Source organism: Leptonychotes weddellii, chromosome 1 (genome assembly GCF_054177405.1).
Source record: "Leptonychotes weddellii isolate Sample4059 chromosome 1, ASM5417740v2, whole genome shotgun sequence".
Taxonomy (NCBI): Eukaryota; Metazoa; Chordata; class Mammalia; order Carnivora; family Phocidae; genus Leptonychotes; species Leptonychotes weddellii.
Genome location: NC_138369.1, coordinates 126,513,038 through 126,537,890, shown reverse-complemented (window position 1 = coordinate 126,537,890; position 24,853 = coordinate 126,513,038). Strand labels below are relative to the sequence as shown.

The window sequence follows — 24,853 nt, the reverse complement described above, 5'->3', positions numbered from 1 at the left end:
CAGCACCTCTGTCACCTTCTGCTCATTAAAACAGACACAGGGCCAGACCAGAATCAAGGGAAGGAGGAAAAACTCCACTTCTCCACTGCGGATCTCCCAGAGAGCTGAATTCAGAGACTGAGATGCTTGTTAGCCATCATGATTGGGGAGAAGAGTGGAACCAGAGGCTGGGCAGGGCTGAGAAGGTGGGGAGCCTTCTCCTCAATCCTCAGGCTGAAGCCCCAGGGCCGAGTCAATCCTGTTGCATGAGCAAAGGAGCCCAGCAATGTTTTCTGAGCAACCCCAGTATGCCAGGCAGGCCCTGGGCTGATCTTAGCAGAGGGATGCAGAGAAAAGCATCCAATTGTCTCTGTGTGCCGGTCTAGCAGTGAGAGACCCAACAAAGACACTCAGGACTCCGGAAGATAATAATTAAATGCCGAGCGGAACTGTAATGATTATTAGCATTGCTGGCATTCAGAAAAGAAAAATAGTTTCTCTAAGCTGTTGTCAAAGACTCATTTTCTTAAAATATAAACATTCCAGTTATAAAAGTAGCATACCCACTTTGCAGAATATTCGGAAAATGGAGAAAGGAAAAGCCCCATCCATATTCTCCTTTCCTAACGCAGCCACTCAGACAGTGCCGGCGTGCTCCCTCCCAGCCTCGTCCTGTGAGTGGGTGCTGTGGGTATGCTTGGGAACTGTTAAGGAAGGGTGGCTTTGTGGGGCTTACTCACGGGGTTACAGAGAGGACTTCTCGGTCCTTTACAAAGGACCCACTGGGAGAAATGGCTCGGTCAGGGCTCTTCCTGGGTCTCCTGTCATCCATCAAACCAGGACGGCCAGAGGGAGCGGCAGGCAAGGACAGTATAAAGAGTCTCCTGGGAACTTTGGGGAAGGCAGGTCTTGGTGGATCCCTGGTAGGGTAAGCAGGTGCACTGGGGTCTGAGGCTGTGCCTGGAGGTGGGAAAAAGACAGAAGGAAGGAGGCAAGGAAGGAGGGAGAACATGCCAAGACAAATGTTGCCTCGGGGTGCAGGGTGGGGGTGGCATGGGCCCTCTTTGAGACCCTGGGTGCCATGGTCAGCCATTCATATGCCTTGCCCAGGCTGGCCAGAGGTAACATCTTCTGTCTTCACTGACTGGGTCCACAGAACTGGGCTGGGCTTTTTGTTTTACCGGCCTTCGGGGCTTCAGGGGTCACCTCCTCAGTGAAGCCTTCCCTGATTACCCATTCTAAATTAGACCTTAACCCCACTTCAGTCCCCTTCTACCCTGAGTCCTATTTTAGTTTCCTCTTAGTATCTACCACGAGTTGACATTCTCTCCTTCATTTATTTGTTTCTTTTCTTTTTTATTGTCTTCGGCACATGGGAATAGAATGTGTGCTGAGAGCCACAGCCTGGCCTATCCTGTTCTCTGCAGAAGCTCTGGTGCCTGGAACAGAGTAGGCACTGCACTAATCCCTAGTGATTGACTGACTAGCCAGTCCCCACCGGGAGCTGCTTCGTTGGCCAGTGACCCACCCTGGGACAGGATGCCCCTCCCTGCGGGTACTGGGTCCTGAGCTGCTGGTGACCCAAACAAACACTAGCGTCTCCTCTAAAGAAATCCCTCAGGTAAGAAATGCTCATTTTGATCTACCACAAAACCGAATGCAAAACACTGGCAGTCACAGACAGGAGAGAAAAGCCCAAACATATTGTATCTAGAAAGTCAGCAACCGCTTCATGCCTAGGGGACATTCAGCTTACAGGGACCATAAATGCAAGAAGCATTTTTTTCTGAGGTGGCCTCATCCATAGCTGGTGCTCTAGAATCACGTGTTACACCCTTCTATGTTTTCCCCCACTGCTTTCCCTGGGTCCCAGTGTGACTCATTCACCTATTACAGGATGGCTCTTTTTCAAAGCAGCCATGCACATAAGATCTTCAAAATCGGATGCTTTTCTTACTTCTTAAAGTTTGGGATTTACTTTGCTATTCCCTCTGTAGAATTTTTGATTCTGAAAAATTCCTGGTAATTCATTTGTGCTAAGGATCATTAATCTTTATGTTTAAAAAAAAAGCTTGCCTTCGATTGCATTCATTCTCTGACACTTGGGAGACAAGAGGAAGGAAGGAACCTGCAGTTCTCGTGCCCTGAGAGATTTTAGTTATGCGTATTAAAGCAGCAAAGCAGGACTGAGAACAGATTTCTGGCTGCTCCAAATTGGTTCTGGTTACGTATGTAGCAAAAGTGCATGGACCGTGGAGACTGAATTTAGGCTTCCCTTGGAAGTCAGCAGGAAAGTGTTACTCATGCAACCACGGAGACAAGCTTTAGAGCGGGGCTCAGTCCCCTCTGACGCTGCAGAGAATGAGGGAAGGAGAGTACTCCAGCCAGAAGATATGGGTTCCAGAGACCTACTTTCTAGCTGCCTCCTGGGCCAAACCAACTACTCTCTTTGAAACTGATTATCCACATTTGCTACCGGGTGAACATTACCAGTCTTACTTACCTACATGAATTGCTTTTGGGATCAAATGAGGCGGTGTTTGTGAAAGCGTTTTGTGAACCTTGAAGTATTATTCAAAAGTCGGTTGTTGTTTTTACTAATATCCAGCCTCTTACTATACTGGTGTATAGCTTTCTGAATGCTTCTGTGTGGCAGGCACTGTGCTACATGCTGGGAGTACAGAAAAATGTGTTATTTTTTGCCTCCAAAACTTGCCCAGTCTGGGTTGGGGAGACAGAGAAGCAGACACTCTAATCCAGTAGCATCCGGGCCGTGTGCGAGGCCTCAGCATGGGACAGGAGGGATGAGGAGGGGTCATAGCAGGGTACTGGAGGCAACAGGTTGGGCTTCTGGAAGCAAGTGGATTGAGCAAAGTCTTGCAGGACACGTAGGGTAGGAGGTCCCTAGATGGAAAAATGGAGGAGACACAGCCCAGCAGAGGACAGCGTGTGTAAAGGGATAGAAGCCAGAGGGAGCTTGGAGGGCTTGAGCCACAGAAGCAGCTTTGCATGTGGGGGGTGCACGGACAGGATGCAGCTTTCTTATAGACAATGAGGCAGGTGAGTAGGCTGGGAGCAAATCACGCAAGTTTTTGAGTCACAGAGGCGAGAGAAAGCCTTTGGAAGTTTTCTCCCAGAGATATGATTGCTGGGATAGATGATGGAGTATAGGTTGGAGGGGGACATGAGTGAAGGCGAGGAGCTCAGGCTGGAGAGGGGAAAGCAAAAGCTCCAAAACTCCCGCGCGCAAAGGCAATGACAATGGGGGTGGAGATTCCTACGATAGGGAAGCCTGAGGGGAAGTTCCTGGTGACCCCTGACACTCAGGGAGGAGATGGGTGGGGTGGAGGAAGTCACCTTGAGCCTGGGGAAGACAGAGATAGGCATCTCGTAGGCGCAGGGTTTGAGACCTACTGACTTCCATGGGGAGATGTCCAGTGGGCAGCGGGGTTCTGGTTTGGAGCTCAGGAAAGAATTCTAGATGGGAGACAGCAGATTTGATGGTCTTCCTGCAGATGCCAGTCACTGTCCTGGGTGGCTCAGCAACAAAAGAAACAGGACATGGATGGAGTTTTCAGGGGCAGTGACCTTCACAGGGTGGGTAGAAGGAAAGAATCCAGTGACGGATGTTGAGAAGTTGCCAGACAGGTTGGAAGAAGTTAGGAGGAAGAGGTGCCCCAGGGGCTAAGGAAGGAGAGAATTTCAAGGATGGAGTTGGCACCTGATCAAAACCTCACGAATGTTGACAGAGGGAAGGACAGAAAAGTGACTTTCTGGTTTGTTCACTGAGTTGCCCGGGCCAGAGCATTCTGTGGAGAGGGGGACACAGAAGCCTGGTGGCTAAGGTGGCCATGAGAGGACTGAGACAGGGGAGGCCACGAGGGAGATGTCAGGAGTTCTCGGTGAGAAGGGAGAGAAGTCGCAGGTGGAGAGAGCTACAGGCTTGAAGTTGGTTCTGTGGAGACTGTGGAGAAATAAATGTGCTTACAGGCTGGGGGAATAAGTGAAAAAAGGTAAGGGAGGTTGAAAGTTAGGAATAAAAGCAGATGTTTTCGTGGACCACACCTTCCATGGAGGGGAAAGGGGTGGCATCAGAACCTGTCCCTGAGAAAGGAGGGAGAACCACCCAGGTGAAGGTGAGCTTGAGGGAAGATGTCAGGAGATGAGGAGGAATGGAGATTAAAGAGAGCTGGATGCCACCAAGGATAGATCTTTACCCGAAGAAGGAGGAGCCATGGTTTGGCAAGGGTCTGGGGAGGCAGAGATTGTGTCCTCTCTCATAGCCCATGGCATCCATGCTCCCTGGCCCAGGTACAAGCCCTGACTTCCGGGACCCCACTCCCCAGCCCAGGTGCGCACACTCATCCTCCGCACCCCACCCCACTTCCCGCCCACTGGCACCCTGGGTGGGGAAAATGAAGAGTCATTAATCCAGCAGGCTCAAAACAAAGGCAGAACCAGGCAACGAGGGGGTTCATACCCAGGCTGCAGGTAGAGGGGCATCCACTGAAAACAGAACAAGTTTCCAGGGAGTACAGTGGAGAGGCTGAGGATGGTCCCAGCAAAGGAGGAAAAGCACAGAGCCGAGGCTTGGAGCCCTGGCGGGAGGCTGTGTGCTAAACGAAAAAGCTGGCTTTTAAAAAGAGAGTTGAATTCAGCCCGCCATCAGGTTAGACACTGATTGCTAGATTTCAAGACGATGAACTGCTTGAAATGCAACTTCTCTTTTTAAACCAGTGTGTTTAAATATGACTATGGCCTTCCTTAGGTCTTTGTGACTGTGTGAGGCAAGAACAGCATTTTAAGTTACCCTTTTTGAAAGGCTCCCAGCATTAAACTGTTTCAAAATGCCTCTTCTTTGGATGGGTACTTTCTGTTTTGAACTGACAATGGAATCTCAAAGACATCACACAAAAGTAGTTTCAGAGTTCTCTAGAGGATCATATATTAATGCTGCCCCTCCAACCTCGGCCTCCCCATCTTGCCCTTACCTCTATCCCAAAACAACAAAACAAAGAGCACGAATGAGCCGGTGCACTGGGAGGTTCCATGGATCTGCCTCTTGCTTCAACAGAGTTTGGACGGAACAGACTCAGAGGCGCCCCTTCCACCAGCCTCTGACCACCCTCCAACCTTTGTTCCAGTCGCAACTTTGGGAGCCATCTTCTTGGCCACCCTCTGCCTCTGGCATGGCCAACACCCTTTCTTGAGCTTAGCTCCTTATTATGGATCAACCACGATCTCCCAGATTCGTGAGAATTATTCCGCTGAGGTGGAGGCTGCTCAACCACCTGCTCAACATGCATCCGCAGGGTCCTACACCTCCCTCTGTCTGGGCTTCTATTTCTACCACGACGATGTGGCTCTGGAGGGTGCGGGCTGAGAAGAAGCGTGAGGGCACCAAGCTTCTCTTGAGGGTGCAAAACCAGCCCAGAAGCCATCCCACGATGGCGGTGGGGGGGGACCCTGGATGCCATGGAAGGCGCCCTAGTTCCAGAGAAGAGCTTGAACCAAGACCTTTGGGATCTGCATGCCCTGGGTTCTGCCTGCTCAGACCCCCATCTTTGTGACTTCCTGGAGAGCCACTTCCTAGAAGAGGAGGTGAAAGGCAGCAAGAAGATGGGCAACCACCTGACTAGGAACCTCTGGAGCCCAGCAGTCTTTGAGGGGTCCCCCTAGTGTCTCCCTGGTCCCAGGGCTTGTGCCTGAGCATCTCTCTGCAGCCACTAGGCAGCTTTTTAATCACCCTGGAGCCCTCTCCCAAGCCCTGGATCAAATGGACCACAATAAAGCTTTTTGCCGCAAAAAAAAAAAAAACAAGAACAAAAAGCACACAAATGAGTCTTTAGTTTTGGGGTTTTTATTTTGAGGCTTGGTCTCCTCTGCAAGGCATTAATAGCCAATTCCACAATTACCTTGTTAGGTAGAGTTTTAAGGGAAATATCTGTCTGATTCTGCAAGATTCTATTTTTTTAAAAAAATATTTTAATTATTTATTTGAGAGAGAGAGAGAGCACAAGTGGGGGGGAGGGGCAGAGGGAGAGGGAGAAGCTGACTCCCCGCTGAGCAGGGAGCCTGACATGGTATCAATCCCAGGACCCAGGATCATGACCTGAGCTGAAGGCAGACACTTAAACGACTGAGCCACCCAGGCGCCCCTCTGCAAGATTCTATTTGTATAAAAATAATCATGGGGTCCTAATTATGGAACAGAACACAAGAAAGAATAACTTTGCGTGTTCGAGAGTATTTGTTCTTCACAAATCTGGGGTGTGGGAAGCCTTCCTTTACATTTTGTATCCCATCCCTGAGCCCATATATCTATTGGGCATTCACTAAAATGAAGAAATGCCTTCAGCACTTTCCCACTTAACTTTTACTCCTCAACTCATATATGGCAGTTGCTTCTGAAACTAATTTGACATTGCTTTTGCCCTTTCCTGGCCCTGTTAAGGATTGGTATTCCTGTTATACATTTTGATGCCATAAGGACAGGTTTTATGGCTAAGGGGGAAAACTGATAGAAGAGAAACTACGTTAGCAGGAAACAAGACATTTTGGGTGGTGGTGTTTGTCGACCCCAGTTTTTCTCTAGGCTGGAGTTTTCTGTAAGCTGGATTTACAAAGGTCATGTCTCACATTGGTAACTAAACAAGTGAAATGAGCCTAACATGAAAACAGATCACATGTGTGAATAATAAAATAGTAAGTTACAAGTAGTATTCCTTAAATAACATTGCTCTCATTGAGTGATACTTGTAATTTTAAGGGACAAAAGTGCATAGAACTCTGCTTGCGCAAAGGCAGATTACAACTGGAAACATATCCGACATAGAATAGCTACAGTAAAGCCTTATTATCAATTTAGGTTACAATTATTTACTTGGGTTGCAATCATAGCTCTTTTTCTTACTATAAAGAAAGATTTATACAGTTCACCCTTGAACAATGCAGGAGTTGTAGCACCGATCTCCCCCATCTCCAAATCTGCATATAACTTTTGACCCCCAAAAGTTTACCTACTAATAACTTAGTGCTGATTGGAAACCTTAGTGATAACATAAACAGTTGATTAACACATATTTTGTATGTTATGTGTATTACATACAGTATTCTTATAGTAAACCAGAGAAAAGAAAATGTTACGAAGAAAATCATAAGGAAGAGAAAATGTATTTATAGTACTGTACTGTATTTATTGAAAAAAAAATCCATGTGCAAGGGGACCGGCACAGTTCAAACCTGCATTCCTCAAGGGTCAGCTATAGTTTAAATAATACTGCAAAAGTCATGTTTAACCTGTTTAGGAGAATACGTTCTTTAAATGACTTTAATGCATTCGTTTTATAAGAGCAAGTGCTTTTGTAAACTATGAATTCAGACTCACTACAAGTATTTGCAAAGTTTACTGCTCTCTCTATTGGATATTTAAAATTTAGATTTTTCACTAATTCAGACTGACATTCTTGTTTGATGAGACTAATTCAGTAAGTTTATTTAATTCAGTAAGTGTATTAGTGGGAAAACTCTAGCCAGTTGGGGAACTGTGTTTCCTAAATGGAAGGAGTCCTGATAAACAACCGATCACATTCTTTTTTTTTTTTTTTTTTTTTTCAGAAAAGAAGTGGACAAATGAGAAGGATGGGAAGCAATTTTTTAGGATGAAGAGGGAAAGTGGTGGTATTTTTAACTCTTGTTTTTCAGTTTTCCCAGTAAGATAACAAGATATTACAGTAAAGGATAGGGTCTTAGCAGCAGGTATGTGAGCAAATCCCTTGAGGTGCAGTCTTCCTTTGATGTGCCATGCAGTGGACATAATTCTCACTAACATGGCCCAGCTCCAGAATCTAACGTGTGGCCTATCTGTTTGCCACAGCGGAACTACAATGCCCATCTATTTGGGTCTGTTTCCCCATCTTTCACTGCAGATGAAAATACTGGGTTGTAAAATCATCCCAGACCTATGCCCGATATAGGTTCTTATAGCCATAGAGCCTGTGTCAAAATGTAGAGACACGTTGAAGCAACCTGAGGAAAGAGAATCGCAGACCATGGATTTGAAAAGGACTTTGGAGACTTCTGGTCTAACCTCACCTTGTCCGGGAAGAAACAGAAGCCCAGAGACCCCAGGGGACTCCCTCAGCATTTCACAGGTAGTGGCCAATTTGGAACCAGGATTCCTTGACTGTGCGTCCAGTTCCTTGACTACATCACAGAGACTGTGCTCATTCGAAAGATATTAGTATCATAAGATGATTAATTTTCAAATTAACCATTTGACAATAACCTTTCTTCGGTGGAATTTGACTAGTTATATACCGTGCCAGCCATGTCTGCGGTCACACAAATTCTCAGGTTAATCATAATTTGGAGGATCAAAATCTTGCCTGCTATGACATGTCCCCTTCTTTTGCACCAGCAAGGTACACTACTCCTCTTCTCTGGCACTTAACACAGAGTAACTATTATTATTATTATTATTTTACTGGTTTGTCTTGCCTACTAGACTGTGAGCTTTACAGCTGTAGAGATCATGCCTTTCTTCTCCCTTTATTCGTGTACTGCCTGGGTTCAGTAATTATCGAATGAGTACATGAAATTCAGAAGCTATGGAAGAAGCAGTGGGCCTTTCACACAGGGCCTGATGCAATTAGAAGCAGCCCGTGAAGTCACTGGGCAAAGTTCAGGGTTGGCTTGCTGTTTGGTGAGCATCCCTCTCTCGCTGGGGTGGCTTGGGCATCATCATAGCTGACCATGCATTGAGGTCTCCTGTGCCAAACACCATTCTAGATGCTTTACGTGCATTTACTTATTTTATCCTCACCACCCTATGAAATACTATCCCTTTGAGCCCCAAGTTACAGATGAGGCTCAGAGAAATTAGTTTGTCTTGGTCTTACAACCTAAGCAATCTGAAGCCAGATCCTGTGCTTTAAACCCTTGGGCTATTCTGCAATAAACCAAGGACTGAAGCAGACAGCTTGGTCCTCTTTTTTTTTTTTTTTGGCCTCTAAGCCAAGTTATATATTTGAAAATTTAAATATGACTACCATGGCGAACTTCCTGAAATTTCTCAAACTGGACCTAAATATTTACCCATCTCCGCATTTTCTTTCACCTTCCTATTCCTCCTTTCTCTGCCCGTTGATCTCATCTTTCAGCTCTCAGCTTCAAGTGCCAACTCCCTGAAAAACTTACCTGGTTTCCTCTCAAATCAGAATTAATCTCTCTGTTCTTAGGTGCCCTTTGTTTAAACTTCATTTTTGGCACTTACCCCATCATGCCTGGGATGAGCCACTTGAATGTTTGTCTATCCTCCTAGCTAAACCAGAGCTCTGGGAGTTGGGGGCTGTGTGGGAATTAATATTATCTTTGTAGCACTTGCAGTGGACCTGCTGGGTACTTAGTAGGTGCGCAGGGTTTTTAGAAACGAGATACTTTTTTTTTTTTTTTTTTTTTTTTTAAGGAGTCCAGAGTTGCTGTCTGGCGGCTCTGTCTTTTTTGGGACGCCGGTGTGGGCTGAGATGCCCTTGTCGCCCCCACCCCCACCCCCTCCCTGCCCACTCCTGCCCTGGCTCGGCCTGACGCTTGGCAGTGCTCGGCAGGCCGCGAGGGCCTCTGGTGCCCTGACACTGGCCTCGGCCCAGTTTCCCCGGCTTCTAAATGCGGCCCGGAGCTACCGGGGGAACTGGAAAAACACTGGCAGGCCGCTCCACCCCCAGGCCCTGGCGGGGCCGCGCGGCCGCATTTCTGCGGCTAGGGCCTGCTGCTTGGGAGGCGCTGGGGCCTGGGGCGGGGGAAGCGGGGGGCGGGGGCGGCCGGGCGCGGGCGGCTGCCTGCCTGTCAGCGGGAGCGGGCGCGGGCTCGTGTGTCAGCGGCTCCCTCCTCCCTCTCCCCCTGCCGCCGCCCGCCCGCCCGCCCGCCGGGCCTCCCGGCCTCCCGCCGCCGCCGCCGCCCGCTCCCCCCGCGGCCTGGCAGGTTGCCGGCTGCACAGGCGGGGGTTCGCGCCGTTCTCACGACCTCTCAGGTTGCCTGAGCTCATCTGGGAGCTATTCATTTCCTGCCAGAAAGCAGCCAGGCCTGCTAAGCAAACCACCTTGGCCGCAGGGCCGCCGGGGCTGGCCCGGCGTGGCCGCCCTGGCCTGCTCCCGCCCGGGGCCCCGGGCCCCGGCGGCCTCCCTGGAACCCCCGGGCCGCCCTGGCGGGCGCGCGGCGCGGGCAGCTCGGCGGCCCATCTGGTTGCACTTAGGAGCCGAGGAGGAAGCTAGCAGCGGGTTGTTACCGGCCAAGGGGTGTGGGAAAAGTTAATTGACTTTAATGACAGGTTTCCCGGGACGGTGGTGACGATGAGGGGGTCCAGTTTAACCCCTGGGTCCCCATTCCAGAAACACGTGGGGGTGCAATGGGGCTCGAGGAGGGGGCGCGCCTCGGAGTCGCGCTTATTCATTAGGGAAGGCTCGCGTCTTGACCGGGGAGAGCTCCCCTTCCAGTTCAGCGCCTTCCCGGCTCCGGATGCTGCCAGGGACGGCGGGGGGCCGGGGCCCTGGAGGGTCTCCATTGAGAGGATAATGCGCGCTGCGGCGGAGGCCGGCGTCCCGCATCCGGACCTGGAGCTTGGAGCTGGGCCTTATCTCTCGGAACCATCGGGACTGCCCCGGGCGGGGGAGAGGGGTAGCCGGGTGTGCCCCGAGGTCGTAAAACTAGGCCAGGCCGGGTCGGGGGTGGGTGGGCAAAATTGCAGTCGTTTTTGAAGCTCCAGAAACAGCCTGGGTGCAGGAGGACACAAGGTCTTCGAAATAAACCCACTCATTCTACGGACTTGGAAATGTCCCAGATAAGGGAAATGACTCATCCAAAGTGACACGTCAGTTCAGTGGCGTAGCTGGCACAGGAGCCTGAAAATTCCCATTGGGGCCTAAGGTGTCACCCTTTCTCCCCAAATTGTGCAGAAACAGATGCCTCATCTAAGAGTCTCGACCCAAATTCCAGGAAAAAAGACGATTTTCAAATTATCAAAGGAACAAATGTTTACTTCCTTTCCTTAAATCTATTATTCCCTCCCCCAAGAGATCTATGTATACATTTTTGATGATGTTAATAAAAATTCACTTTTTCAGTCGTTCCCCTTTAGTACAGGGAAAGTACAAAGAGATTTAATTTTCGGTTGGTGTAGAGATTGCACTGGTTTGTGTGTGTGTGTGTGTGTGACTTTTTGAAGAACATACATTATTTTTACAAAAATGAGACCCTGGTGCCTCCATTCTTTATGCCAGGACAGTTAAGGACTTCTAGTGCTCCAGAGGGCAGGTTTACCGAATGAAGCATTTAGGCTTGTGTTGGGTGTCTTATTAATAGACCAGTTGCTATTATGTTTGTGTTTAAACAAGAGGGAAATCATGAAAAAAATGGTACGATAGAGCGGGGTATGGGTATATATGTGTGTATTTCTTGGGGATGGGTGTTGGACACCTTTCACATAATGAGGCAAGTAGGAGCCAAATTTTAAAAAGTATTTTTGAAAACTCTCCCTCCGGTCCGAAGCTGGGTCGAAAGTATTTGGGTAGAAAAGTGCTGTCGGCTAGCTAGATCATTCCTGTGATAGAGCGGCTCTCCACACTGGCCTGTGGGAAAGGCCAGAGCAAGGCGGGGGAGAGGTAAAGCTTTTGAAACAAGACAGAAAATCGTTGGCTTTATCTTTGTTAGGAAGGCTTCAAAGATTGATTTCTCCCGCCTCATCCTTCTCCTCCCAGAAGCCGTTCTGAAAGAAGGGGGATGAGATGAGGCTGGCGGGAGGGGCCGGGCCGGGAGGAGGACTGGCCGGCGGTGCGGGAGGAGGGCGTGCCCGCCAGACCCACAGCGCGGCTGATGTGTCTGGTCTCGCAGGGCTCGTGGTTTTCATTTCCCCAACACCTGGATGCAGTCAAACACCTGGCCAAATCTGACAAAATCTGACAAGCCTTTGTGATGGGATTTGGAAGAAATTCCCTGCAGATCCTGGCACAGTTTAAAGCTGTCCGCTTTGAGTTAGGACTTGTTAAGGAGGGTTATGTGAGCTGAAACCCGAGACAACCCTTTTGCTTCTATCTGGAGCCCACATCTTGCCTGGAAATGGGGCATGACCAAGCGAAGGGGTCGCTTGCTGTTTGTATTAAAGGGAAGATGGCCTGTGTGCCTGCCAGCACGGCCCCCACATGCTTTCTCTATTAGAGCCAAGCGCAGAAACTTATCAAAAACATATGTCTGGTGTTAATCATCTGGACTTGGGCTCCACTTGGGAGTCTAACTAGCTGTCCCTTGGCAGAAGGAATCTGTTGACCTTCTCAGCTTGCTTGAAGAGGGTGCAGAGAGGCATCTGCAAACTTTTGGATGCTGGTACAAGGGAATGCCTAACTGCATCTAAGTATTGACTAATTAAACAGGCTCCCACACTTGAAGGCTGGAGGCTGCCTGTATGCATTTACTTTGGTTGGTGGTGTGCTACCCCAGGGACGTAGTGCCACAGGGGTCTCCCTTAATGTGCGGTGGGCACACATTACTTGATTAACTTCATGACTTCAGTCCAGTTCAACCTTCCTCAGGAGGAGCTAGTAGGAGAACCAGGACTGAATGATTTACCCAAACTGCAACTAAAAAAATGTTTATATTCTTTGAGAGGTTGACCACAAATTGATCAGGGTCGCCATATTAGATGGGTTCTTGCAAATTAAGTGAAATTTAGTTCATGGAGGGTTGGTAAAAGTTTTGATGGATTTTTAAAAATGTTCTTTTTAATAACAAAAGAACCAATGACTGAATTCTCAGATTACATGTAATTCACATTCTGCCAAGGGCCTCCTCTTTTTCTTTTTACATATTCTGAAATAATCAGTTATAAGACATAGAAGCCTTCACTCTTTTTTTATTATATTTTCTCAAATAAACTTCCCAAAAGGAAGATATTTTAAGAGCATTTTCAAACATCTTTGGCATCACATAAAAAAGAAATCTCGTGTAAAAAACGAAATGTCATCTGAACTTTTATAATACAAAGGCGCAATCCAATATGAACATATAAAATATATACAAATATAGTGCATGGTCAGTCACTTAATACAGCTCTCTACAAAAAAGTAACTTTTTTAGAAATTAAAAAAACCACAAAATAACCATTAATCACAAAAGTCTTCTTCTCTCCCAGTGTCCAAGTTCCTGTTGAGTGTCCCGAGGGAAGAGAGGTGGGTTGGGAGTTTAGGGGGAGGGGTGACCTGAGCTCCTCAGTTCCGCCACGGCCTCCACATGGAGTCCGCCGTGAGCGAGGGGCCGCTGGAAGGCGACACTGCGTTCGGGCCCACGGAGGTCCCGCTGTTGCTGGTGTAGACTGGGATGACGGGGCCGCTGTGAGCGAAGGCCCCGTTGGGGATGAGGAAGGCAAACTGGCCGTCCGGAGCCGGCACCACCTGGAAGCCGCCGAACACCTTAGCGGCCTCTCCAGCGGGGCTGCCCAGCTTGCAGGGCGCGCCGCCGGGAGGGGGCGCCGCGCCCCCGGGGATGGGCACGAGAGGAGGTGGCGGCGCGAACGGCGCGTGCTGCGGGCCGCCGGGTCCCGGCGGGGGCGGCGGCGGCGCCTGCAAGGCGGGGTGCGGCTGCCCGGGGTAGGTCATGGCGTTGATCTGGGTCATGCAGTTGGCCAGGTGGCCGAGCAGCCGGGTGCGCACCTCAGTGTTAACGCCCTCGCACGTGGACAGGAAGCGGGTCACCTCGTTCATGCACTCGCTGAAGCCGGCGCGGTACTTCCCCAGCACGCTCGGGTCTGTGCTAAGCGCCGCTGCGGGCCAGAAGGAGACAGACCGGTCACCCAATGGCCCTGGCCCCGAGGCCACCGCCTCCGCCCTGGGAGGTCCCCGCGGCGCCCCTCCCTGACCACCCGCCCGCGGAGCAGTCCCCGGCTGGGGTTGGGGGGAGGGTGGTGGTTTGGAAAAACCGTCCACCTCTCAGCACTAGCTTGGCAACCGAAGCCGAGACGGTTCCTCTCCATTCCCCGCGGCTTTATTTTAACCCATTCAGCCTCACATCTTCCCCACCCTCCGCGCGCGCGTAGTGACCTTGGGCAGTGCCCTTCCCCCCCCTTCCCCGCCACCCGGGCCTCATTTCCCCAACTAATGGGGGAAGTGGGGAAGTGCTAAACCAGATGACCCCCAGGCTCCACGCAGCTCAAAACCGCCACGGTTCTGAGTCTTTTCGTCCCCACCCGCTTCCCCTACTGCCAAGCCACCCGCCACCCTCGCCCCTACAATCTCTCTCCCTCCCTTTCCGGAACAGTAACAACTTGGGAGTTGTGGCTATAAATAAGCCCCAGACCGTGGGAACGCAAGAGTGAGCCAAGGCAGTAAAATGTAGCTGAATGCCTCTCACAACCACGGGCGGAAGTCTGGAAGAAATCACCGCGGGGCGAAGGGGACGCCCGTAGAGGGGGACGCGGCGAGCCGCCCTCACCCGTCATCTGCGCCCGCTGCAGGTTCCGGAGGTGCTTCACTGTCATTTCCAGAATGTCCGCCTTCTCCAGCTTGGAATGCCGCGAGCTCTGCACAGAAGAGGAGGCAAGGCACTAAAGTGAGAGCCCCGCCAGCGGCCTCGGAGTCTGGGGTCCCTCCCCCCCGGCCGCGGCGCCGACATCCCCAGACCCTGGAGGGGCCCGGCCCTCCGGCCTCAGAGAACGCAGTGCAGGCGGGGACCATCCCGCCAGCGAGGGGGGTTTCACGTTTAGTACCTGAGAAATGGTATTTCATTTTAATTAAAAAACAAAAAAAAGCAGCATTACCCACTTACATCTTTCTTAAGAGCATCCAAAATCAGTGTTTTCAGCTGGCTCAGACTTTCATTTATTCTTGCTCTTCGTCTTTTCTCCATGATAGGTTTTGATGACTGTAAAGGGAAAAAAAAAAAAAAAAAGAGCCCTGAGCTCCCATGGGATCTGCCATTTCACCCCGGGGTTTCAAGGGAGAAGGGAGCCCCCCAACCCCGACTTAATTTCTTAGGGCTGCAGAGAGATAGTGGTACTGCCCTTACCTTTCTGTGCTCAGATGCTGTCTTTGGTTTATCCGGTGTCGTGTTGACACTGGCTGGGGTAGCAGCCACCGGGGACGAGGAATTTTTCTCCATTATATCAGCTGGCATTTTCTGTTGCTTTTTTTTTTTAATCCCTAGAGAATTTTATTTTTGGAGTCCTTCACACAAAAAATTGTTTTGTTTATGTCCCTTTCACTTAATACTCTCACAAAACTGAGCAAGTGCTGAGGGTTTATTATAATATCTTATGGCTACTTGGTGACCGGTAGCGCTATTCCAGGACCAAGGAGAGAGGTTAGACGGGGGATTCCACTGTTATCTGCACCAGCTCCGGATCCTGTGTGATCCCCAAGCCCTGGCGGCCTCTATATATATCTGGGACTGCACGCGAACGGCTCGTGTGAAACTTCCCAAACTTTCTTTCCCACAGTAACTTTCAGCCAATGGGAGGAGGAGACACGCGGCACCGCTCGTGGACCGCGCCCCCCCATTGGCCGCCAGGCACAAGGCCTGGCGGCCAATGGCGCGCGCCTGAGCCCGGGGCACCGGAGGCTACAACGTCAATCAAAAGGATTTTAACCCTTTGCTACTCTCCCTGCTGGGCTTTGCTTTAGAGAGGATTTTTCTGCAGGTTTTGCCCCAGTCTAGTTAAGTTCTTCTGGGGCCAGGGTCTTTGCTCTTTATTTACTTTCACATGTGTAATAGAGCTGCTTTGACACTGATAAGAAGTTCATTTGAAATATATTTAAAAAAAAAAAGATTTAGAAGGACAGGGATAAAAGAGGAGAACGTGTGCAAGGGTGTGAGTTACCGAAACATCTAAGTGATTTCCCGCTCAGGAGGATAATGAAAATCGATCATGCAGAAAAGGGACGCAAAAAAAAAACAAAAAAACTTTTTGTATGCAGAAAAAGGAAAAAAACAAAACGCCTCCCACCTTATATTGCGAATTTTCACAGCAAGGTGGTTTTTTTTTTTTTTTTTAATTCCCCTCCCCCCCGCCCGTCCCTTATTCCTCTTCTGGAGTTGGGGCCTTGGATCCCGCGCTTCCCCAGGAAACAATCAGAATAATTTCCAACTGGGCAGAAAGGAAATGAAAGATGAACAAGAGGGGCTTTGATGGCAAGGCCTCAGGGACGCGCGCGCGCCCTCGCCATCCTTTTCCTTTCCACCCACAGACTCTTGGTTCTGCGGCCTGTTGAGGTGGCGGGCCGGGCAGCAGCCTCTTCCCCTCCTTCTCGCCCCGCGGGCGGCCGGGGCAGCTTCGGCACCCGGCGCGCGCGGGCCCTTTAAGAGCTACACCAGCCGAGCTGCAGTTTGACATCAGCCGGCCGGCGAGGGCGCGCCTGGAGCCGGAGCACGTGCCAGGATGTTTTATTGCCGCCGCGGCTGCGGCCGGGCCGGGAGGATGTGTGTGTGCGTGCGTGTGTGAGTGTGTGTGCGCGCGCCCCGGGGGCAGGGAGGCGGGGGGCGGCGGCGGGCGGCGGAGCGCGGGGGCTGGTTCTTGGTCCCCGGGAGAAGCCAAGAAGGTAAATAGCAGCTGCTGTGCTCGAGCCTGGGAAAACCCCGCCCCCTGCGCCTGGCCGGGGCTCATTGGCGCGCGCTGCGTGTGGGGTGTGTGTGTGTGTGTGTGTCCGGGGGCCCCCTCCTCCGGCCCCCGCCGGGGCAGGAATCCGAGGGGGCGGCGGGCTGGGAGCCGAGCCCCGGCGCTTACCACCGCTCCCCCCGCCCCCCCGCCTTTCCCCGGCCAAGGTCAGCCCTTCCGGGCGGGGAACGCACGCCCCGGGGTGGATAGTGGGGAATTATTCCAGCCCCGCACTCCACCCCTGATTTCGGGCTTGGGGTTTTAACTCGGCCGAAAGCCTCACTAACAACAGCCCGGGGGAGGCGTGGGGGCATTCTTGTTTGCTCCTTGCCCCGGCCCTCCCTCCCTCCCTCCCCCCGCGGGGCCCCCGGCGCCCGCCGCGGTCACGAGATGCCTGACCGCACTTAGGAAGCGGCCGGGTCAGCCTCCTGCCTCCGCTCGGCGGCTGCGGTTAAAGCGGCTTCGCGCCGTCCGCCCCTTCCCCGGGTCCAGGGCTGCCGGGCAGCTCCCCCTCGCTGCGCCCGGGCGGCCGCCGGCGGGCGGCCGGGAAGAGGCGGGCGGCGCGGGCGGCTGCGTGCTGCCGGCTGGCCGGGCCGCGCGCCGGGAGGAGCCGCCGCCGCCGCCGCCGGGTGCCACGTGGCGGGCGCCGGGCCGGGAGCGCCAGGGCTCTGGCGGCGGCCTCCCTGGGGGATTTGCCGCGCGGGGCGGGCGACGCGCACTGCCCCAGCCGGCCGGCCGCCACCGCCGCCTCCCTCCCGCCCGCCCGCCCGCCGGCGCGGGTCGCCGGCCCCCGCGCCCCCACCCCCTCCACCCCGCTGCTCGGGAGGCTCGGGGCAGCCCGGGAGCCCAGCGTCTTGTTTGATGTCGCGCTCCCCCCGCCCTCCCAGCCCTTCTCCAGGCTTGGAGGCCGCCAGAGGCCTGGCACACATTTCTCAGACACTTCATTCCTTCCTTCCTCCGAGCTCCCCACTGAGATAATGTTGTAAATGGTTCCACCAGATCTCGTCCGGATGAGATTCAGCGGTTCCTGACTCGGGGTGACCTTGGGCAAGCCCCTCTCGTTCTTTCATTCTGTAGTGCACGCTCTGTGCCAGACACCGTGTTAAACCCTGGGATTACCAAGATGAGAGATACAGTGGCAGTCTGCAAGGAGTTTGCAGTCAACTGGGGACAGACAGACCCTGATTTTCTGATGGATGACGGGGCATTCCTCCATTATTCCTCCCTCTTAGGGCTTAAGATGATGGCCTGACAGAACCTCAGGGAAGCACTAGACCACACTTGTATGGGCAACACTCTTGCCCGACTGGGGGCGGGGATACAGGGGATGAAGAAAATGGTTATTACCCTCAGGAAGCCTACAGCAGAGAGTGCAGCCGACATCTATTTCCCAGTATATTCCTCTGGTCGGTTGGAGAGAGACATCCATGTGTCTAGATAGAAGTAAAATGCTGTGGAGGTTTAGGACAGTTAAATTACTAATAAGTGGGGGTATCCTGGAAAACTTCCAGGAGGAAATGGCATGTGCTTTGTATCTTGAAAAATAGGTAGGATTGGGGCACTGGAAATGTGAGTCATGGGGCTGGGGAGGATGGGAGTACCCATGGCATGAAAGGCCTACAGTCTGGAACTGGAGGTCCTGATTCAGGGAACATAGTCTGGAGTCCAGGCTGTATGACAGGCAGGAGTGTAAGAAGGGACTGAAGGAGGAGCCTCGAGGCCAAGTCACAAGACCTTTAAACATCTTGCTAAAGGACTTTAAGCCTTATCTTCAGACAATGGAGAGCTATGAAATGCTCTTGAATAGGGCAGGGACATCAAGGTTCTCCTTGAGAAGGATGGCTCTGGCAAAAGTGTGGAGAGTGGATTGCAGGATTTAGATGCAGAGAGCCCAGTTAGGAGGATTCAAGCGGGTGAAGGAGGTTCCTAAGTGCCAGGTGTAGACTGATACTCACCCGGAAGCGCCTGCCTAGAACCAGCTCACCTGGGCGTTGACTGCACACCGTCCAGTGACCCAAGTTCAGCAGAAGCCTGTCTACCCTTTCATGCCACATTCCCCCACTATGTGGAGTCTAACTAAAGAGGCATTTGACTCTGACCATATTTACCTTCCAAGCGTCATTTCCATCTTCCAGGACAGCCCTCAAGTCTGCAGCCAAAACTTTACCTCATTGCAGGCTTGGTTTACTCACTCTTGCCCCTCAGGCTACTCTCTGGGATTTTTGTGTGTGTTTTTTTTAACACACTGCAGAGTGGGCTGTGCCCTATCATGTTCTGAAGAAATGATGAACAATGTCTCCTTTGTTGCCCTGCACCCTGAGCCAGTGGGACAGGACTTTTCTTTCTTATTTTAAACAGATGGAAAGGTGGTGATGACAGAAAATTGTCCGTTGCTTTTGAAAAAAAAGGTGGAGTTTTCCTGTGTATTTGAAATCCTCTTGGTGAAAGGTGATGAGCCTCCGAAGTCACCCTCCTTTCTGCCATGCAAACTTTGCAAGCTTCTTAAAATGCTCTACTCAGCATCTGACTTTTTAAAAACTGCATAAATACTCTGACCCAGATTCTTCCAAGGAACTAAACCCTTCCCAGGGAAGCATGTTAACTCTTTCCAGGTTTCCCCCCAAGTCTGTGAGAGCCAGTGACTTCCTCCGCTAAGTTCTGCTATGACATTGACTGCGGTCTGCTGTTGGTCCCAATTAACTAGCTGGGTATGCCACCCCCTGTCCCTTCTAGCCCGAGTCTTTTCTTGTCTCTGCCTCTGTCATCTCTTTGGGATTTGGCACCCTGAAGGTGCGTGGAGAATGTTGATTATAGTCAGGTTAGGGTCTCACTGCTGTGCCTGAGGCAGCTCTCATGGGTCAAATAGTTAATCAGCAACCCTTTTATTGCCACTTTAGGAGTGCTTAGACTGGTAGAATGAGCAAATAACTTAAACACACACACACATTTTTTGAGAGACAGAGGGGTCAGTCAAGTAACCAGAAATGTGCCCTGGATTTGTCTCTGGGCCGAACAGACAAACAAACAAAAAACCTGAACCCATGAAATCTCTGGCCCTCCACCCTAACCATTCAAGAAGAAAATTTTTTTGCAAATGTACTTATACACTGTTTTTCAGTATCCTCACTTATCCTGGGCAGTGAAAATAGGACCAAGCCGACACTCTTCCCACCCCTTCTCAAATGGGGAACTAAGCTCCTACACTCAAGAAAAGACTTTGGGAATTGGAAGCCTCCCCTTAGATAGAATGGCTTTATTTTTCAGTCCTCCCCCCACCCCCAAAGCAAAGGGAATATTGAACCCTGTTCATCAACAGAGGTCACCTCTTTGATCCCACTGTGAGACCAGCAGAACACAAGGAACCTTTCCCACTGTATCATGCCGGATAAATAGGACCAGGGGCTGCTCTGTTTATCCCCGTCCCCCTTTCTGGGCCACGAAGGGTGATTTTCTCTGTCTTCTGACATCACCTGTTTGCTTTAAACCATAAAACAAATAACTGCACCTCTAGTGAGACTCCCCTTTGTCCCTAGGTATCAGAATGGTTTGTGGGTTTGGTTTAAAGCTACAGAAAAGACAGAAAGTGAGAAAAGAAAAAAGGTATTTTGCCTGAGGACTTGAAGCACCCCCCCCCTCCCGTTTTCCTCCGCTTGACTGACTTTCTCACACTCGGATTCCCTGCAGCCTGCCAGAGCCGAGGTAGCTGCCCTGCCAAGAGCTATCCTGGGAGAGCTATTGAAAGAGCCTTGAGTAAGTACACACGGGGCGGATTTCTCCTCCCCCAGTACCTGCTCCGCACCTGTATAGGGAGCAGTCCCACACATATCACTTGATCGCAGCCTTTTCAGAGACCGTGAGAAAAATAAAGCCCGGGCTAGAAGAGCTGTTTGTTGTCTCTCCAGAGCTGCAGGCAGCTCCCCGTAGTCTGAGCGCCCAGCAACCGCACATCGCGGCCGTCGGCGGGGCGGTGCACGCGTGTCTGCCGGTGCGCGAGCCCGGTGGGAAGGGGCGGGAAGCCAGAGATCACCTGCAGGATGACGGCCTCCCTGCCTGCGTTTTCTGCCATCCGCCTGTCCTTTGCTAGAATCATGATGGTGCTCCTTGTAGATAAGAGCCCATATATGCTCGTCATGGCAGAATTCACAACCAGGATTTCTTACCTTAAGGTTCACGGAGGAATGCCCGCCCCCGCCCCCTCTTCCGCGGAACCTAAAAAAAAAAAAAAAAAAAAAATGCCTGGAATGGAATTCAAAATTAAGTCTACATGCATATTTGGCAGTAGCTTAATATATGCTTTTTGACTGGATGGATGAACCAATGGATGCATCATTTTTTCCTGAGAGGAGGGTCCATAGCTTTCAGCAGAATTTCAGAGCTTCTTGAAGGGGACCCAGGAAGGTGGAGGAAACTGATCTAGGCAACCTTCACTTACAAGTGTGTACTCTAAGGCCCAGGGGGGGCAAGGGACTGGCTTAAGGGCCTGCAGCAACACAGGGCCAGAGTGGGAGCCAGCAGCCAGCTCCGAGCTCTTTCCACCACACCACAGTGCTGTGGTCCATGGGAAATTCAGGGTGGGGTTTATAGAGTTGTGCTCACCATGGAAACCTGGATTTAAAATAGACATATTAATAAAAGTACTTTGAATTTCCAGAACTTTTTTTAAATTTTAAATTCTGAGGCTCTTGAGCTGTTCGGCACCCAATTTTTGGATGGAGAAAGGGACAGGCAAGAAAGCCAAATGTTTATCAAGAGAAGAGGATTCAGAAATGTTTAGAACAAGAGTCCTGGTTGCCATGAAGAGGCATTAGAAACAACTGCAACTCTGCATTCCATCTTTGATAAAAATAAGTGGCTACTTCTGAACGAAACTGCCTGGTTGGGTTCTAGCCAAGCGGGGACCTCAAGGTGCAAACGGGGTGGAGGCAGCAAGAGAAGCTTTCAACATTGGCTAATAGCAACCTGTAATGCTTTCTGCTCCCCACTCCCCACCCCGCCCCCCTTGGAAAACTTGACCAAGCCAGTGAGACCAGGGGAATGTGCACTTTTCTGACAGGCCCCCGGAAAGGAAAGGATGGTTGCCAAGAAAGCCTTTTCCAAACGGGTGGGGGGGGAGGGGAGGGCGCTCTGGAATGGCTTACCTCCCACATCTGGCCCAGTCACAGCAGCAACAGCAGTGCGGTGGGAAGCCTCTAAACTTGCTTTTAGCTGACCTTTACCCTCTGAACAGGGCTGCAGTGAGTCAAACCTGCAAGTGCAGGGATGAGGAGGGCATTCCCCAGGGAGCGCAGGGTGGCTAACTTGCACCCTTGTGTGTGAAAGGCTCGGAACTGCACAGGGGCCCGTGGCTGTGGGGGGTTTCTGGAAGGCTCAAGAAGGTGGGGTGAAGCCTAGCCCTTTAAGCCCAGGCCATGCATTTGTTTGGCTTGCTAATAATGGCTGCTCAAATTGTGACATCACGCTAAGTTGCTTAAAAAAATAAAAAAAAAACCCTTCAGCTAGCCAGGAAAACCATTAGGATAAAACTTAGGGCCTGAAGATGGTACGGGATGAATGTTGCAACATTTTTTAATTCAAGGGTCAGGGGAGGCAGGGGAAGAGACCTAAGAGGTGGTATAATTGAGCCCAAGAGAACGTGACTTACCTGAGGTTCAGCAGCCTCTCCAAGAGGAAATAGCAAAGCCAGAATTAGGCTTAGATTTTCTGCCCACCAGTCCAGAAACCCACCTCACCATATCTGTCTAAAAACATTTTGAAATGTCATTTACAGCAAGTGTGGATTTTCCAATTGCGAGCTTGAACTACCTGCTGGTGAGTGAGTTGGTCGTGTGACAGACTACGCCCGCACAGAGCATGGGTGAACTCCAGGCTTGCTGCACTGTGATCTTCTCTCGGATTTGCCCATTACCCTGTAATCTCGTGAAAAGAAAGGATCTTGATTTCTGAGTTCCAGCAGATAGGAAGCCACTGGCAGGGCTTAAGTCGGCCTGCCTCCCAGTCAGCCAAAGTGAGCCAAGCCACACACCATCCCTCCTTTCTTCGGATTGCCAACCTGTTTCCCTTATTTGTGCTCTAGAAGGAAGATAGGGGGGGCGGGGAGAGAATATGTCCAGGCCCTGAATCTGTGCTTCATCAATACTAGGCTTTTATCGGGACCAGAGAAGACGTGATGATGTTGGAGCACAAAGACATGGAGCTGCTGGCTGACGTCACATGTAGCAGAGGGAGAGGTGAGAAATATAATGGATTTTCCAAGTGGTTGATAGATGGCACTTGCATGTGAAATACATATTTTTCCTTTGAGAGATCAGGCTTCGGGAACAAGAGAAGATGGTTTAGGCAGGTGCCAGAGCCACAGCTTAAGACTCTGGTGGTTTCCAGCATGGTTGGGGTCTTCGGGTCTCATCCACAGAGTTGGCGGTAACTGTTCCCTGCTGGTAGATGACAGGGCACTTTCTAGTCCATTACGGCATTTTGTCCTCATATATGGTTTGATGATCTAGAAGGATTTTGGTGGGAGGCTTAGGGAGGGAGAGAACATTCAAGTGGTCAGTGCAGGAGGCATTTGGCTAGGCCATGGGTTACAGGGGGCACAAGATATAGGATAGGTAAGCTTTCTGGAAAACAGTACCTTTAAGGAGACAAGGCAGGGCAGGGAGCTTAGCAGCCAGGGGAGAATCAACTTTTCTTTCTCAGCCATGGACAAAAATAGAGTGTGCAGAAAAATGGAACAGAGGGAAGAAGAGAGGTGTCTGTCAACTTGGTATAGAATGTTGGTAATCCAGAGGACACATCTTTGGGAGTGTGTGCGTGTGGTGGGGGGAGGCAAGGGGCCAGGGAGGGCGAGCTCTGTTGGAACACGTTGGCGTGGAGCAGGCCTGCCTGAATGACGGAGGTCTCTAGATAAAGTCCCGGAGCGTTGCCGGCTCCCGGAGGAGGTTGCCAAGCTGCGCGTGTATCCGGCACGTATCCAGCTGTGGCCTTTCTCTCTCTAGCCTTCCATAGCCGTGGAGTGGGTGGGGGGCAGCACTCACGGGCAAGTATTTGATCTCCTTGTCTTCGGTGGTGATTCACCCTCCTCACCTGCCCTCAAAAGTCCTGGCACTTGGGACAGACTTAGACTCCGTGTCTAGGACTACTCATTATCGGGATGGAAGGATAGAGTCCCAGCTTGTTTTCTTTGAACCGAGTGAACCTGTGTTGGTGGTGGTGAGGTAATTTAGTCAAGGATTACAACTGTCCAATTTCTAATTGCCTGTTTCACCGAATTCAGTTCTGTGACTGTTTGTGAGTCCCTACTATGTGTAAGGCAGAACTACACGCCTCTTTTGACAGATCACTTCCATCCCTGTTGCTATTTGAATGCTGGTCATCTGTGCAGAGTGGTGAGATTTATATTATAAAATTTTCCCCTTTGCCTCCCACATTCTTCATTTCTATTGCTTCTCTGATAAAAAAAAAAAAAGGCTCTGAAACTCCTTATGGTGTCTGGCACCCCCAAATCTTTGGAGAATAAATGCATGACTGAACTTTGACTTAAGGAAATAGGTTTATCGGCAATTGGGTGAAACCCTCAGAGGGTCAGTGTATTTTTCCAAATTTACTGGATTGCGGAATCTAAGAGGTGGGTTTACTTTGACCACTCGTGGTGGCCACCTCTGGCCAGCTGGGCTGTCCCCTGCAGACAGCTCTACTCTGTTGCAATCAGGTGAATTTAGAGGAGTCTGTGGCTGTCCATGTTTTCCCAGGCCTATCTTTATTGATGGTTATTAAAGGCACACCACCACATGGCAATATGAAAGTACAAAGCAATTCCCGGGGTAAGGTGCGTGGGAAGAAGTGAGATACTGAGCTCCCAAACCGTTCTACTGTAATCATAGTCTGCCAAATTGATGTATAGTTAATCAGTAAGATTCAGGCAGCCAGTTTCTACCACTGGGCAGCAGATGGGAAGGGGGAAAGGGCTGGTGGGGAGATCACTGTTCCTTCTGGAAAACTGGGAAAGAAATTGAGAAGGAGGTCACATGAGAAAGGAGAGGCTGGTGGGCAGTCCCCCAGGTGGAGCAGGAACCCTCAAAAGGTCAGAGGAAGGACCCCTGCTGACTTCTTCGCTGGCCTTCACGCTCTGTTCATGCCAGCCCCTCGCGGAAGATTCTGTGTAACCAAGAAGGACGGCGTAATCGTGCGCAGACACGCTGGGTTTAGTACGTGTAAACACAGCACACAAAAACACCAGTTTTTACAGAG

At 51.0% G+C, this 24,853-nt stretch overlaps 1 protein-coding gene and 1 long non-coding RNA gene across 5 annotated transcripts in view; one reads left to right on the top strand and one right to left on the bottom strand.

Moving 5' to 3' along the window:
* Nucleotides 1-12,861: 12,861 nt before the first annotated feature.
* On the bottom strand, nt 12,862-15,379 carry HES1 (hes family bHLH transcription factor 1). The gene is made up of 4 exons (XM_081831634.1): nt 15,025-15,379; nt 14,785-14,880; nt 14,452-14,539; nt 12,862-13,783 (listed from the first exon to the last, which is right to left on the bottom strand). The coding sequence occupies exons 1-4, from the start codon at nt 15,130-15,132 to the stop codon at nt 13,233-13,235; spliced, it is 843 nt and encodes a 280-aa protein (XP_081687760.1). The 5' UTR covers nt 15,133-15,379; the 3' UTR covers nt 12,862-13,232.
* Nucleotides 15,380-16,484: 1,105 nt separating this feature from the next.
* LOC145723592 (uncharacterized) overlaps nt 16,485-24,853 on the top strand; it is a 48,973-nt gene continuing 40,604 nt past the window's right edge. For all 4 annotated transcript variants that reach the window (XR_014148813.1, XR_014148806.1, XR_014148807.1 and 1 more), the window contains exons 1-3: nt 16,485-16,553; nt 20,294-20,359; nt 22,749-22,836. This is a non-coding gene — a long non-coding RNA (uncharacterized LOC145723592). The remainder of the gene's footprint in view (nt 16,554-20,293; nt 20,360-22,748; nt 22,837-24,853) is intronic.

Coding starts and splice junctions, on each gene's coding strand:
- HES1 (XM_081831634.1), bottom strand. CDS start 15,132: ATGCCAGCTGATATAATGGAGAAAAATTCCTCGTCCCCGGTGGCTGCT. Junction 14,881..15,024: donor CAGCATCTGAGCACAGAAAG/GTAAGGGCAGTA, acceptor TTCCCTTTACAG/TCATCAAAACCTATCATGGA. Junction 13,784..14,451: donor GCAGCGGGCGCAGATGACGG/GTGAGGGCGGCT, acceptor TCTGGCCCGCAG/CGGCGCTTAGCACAGACCCG.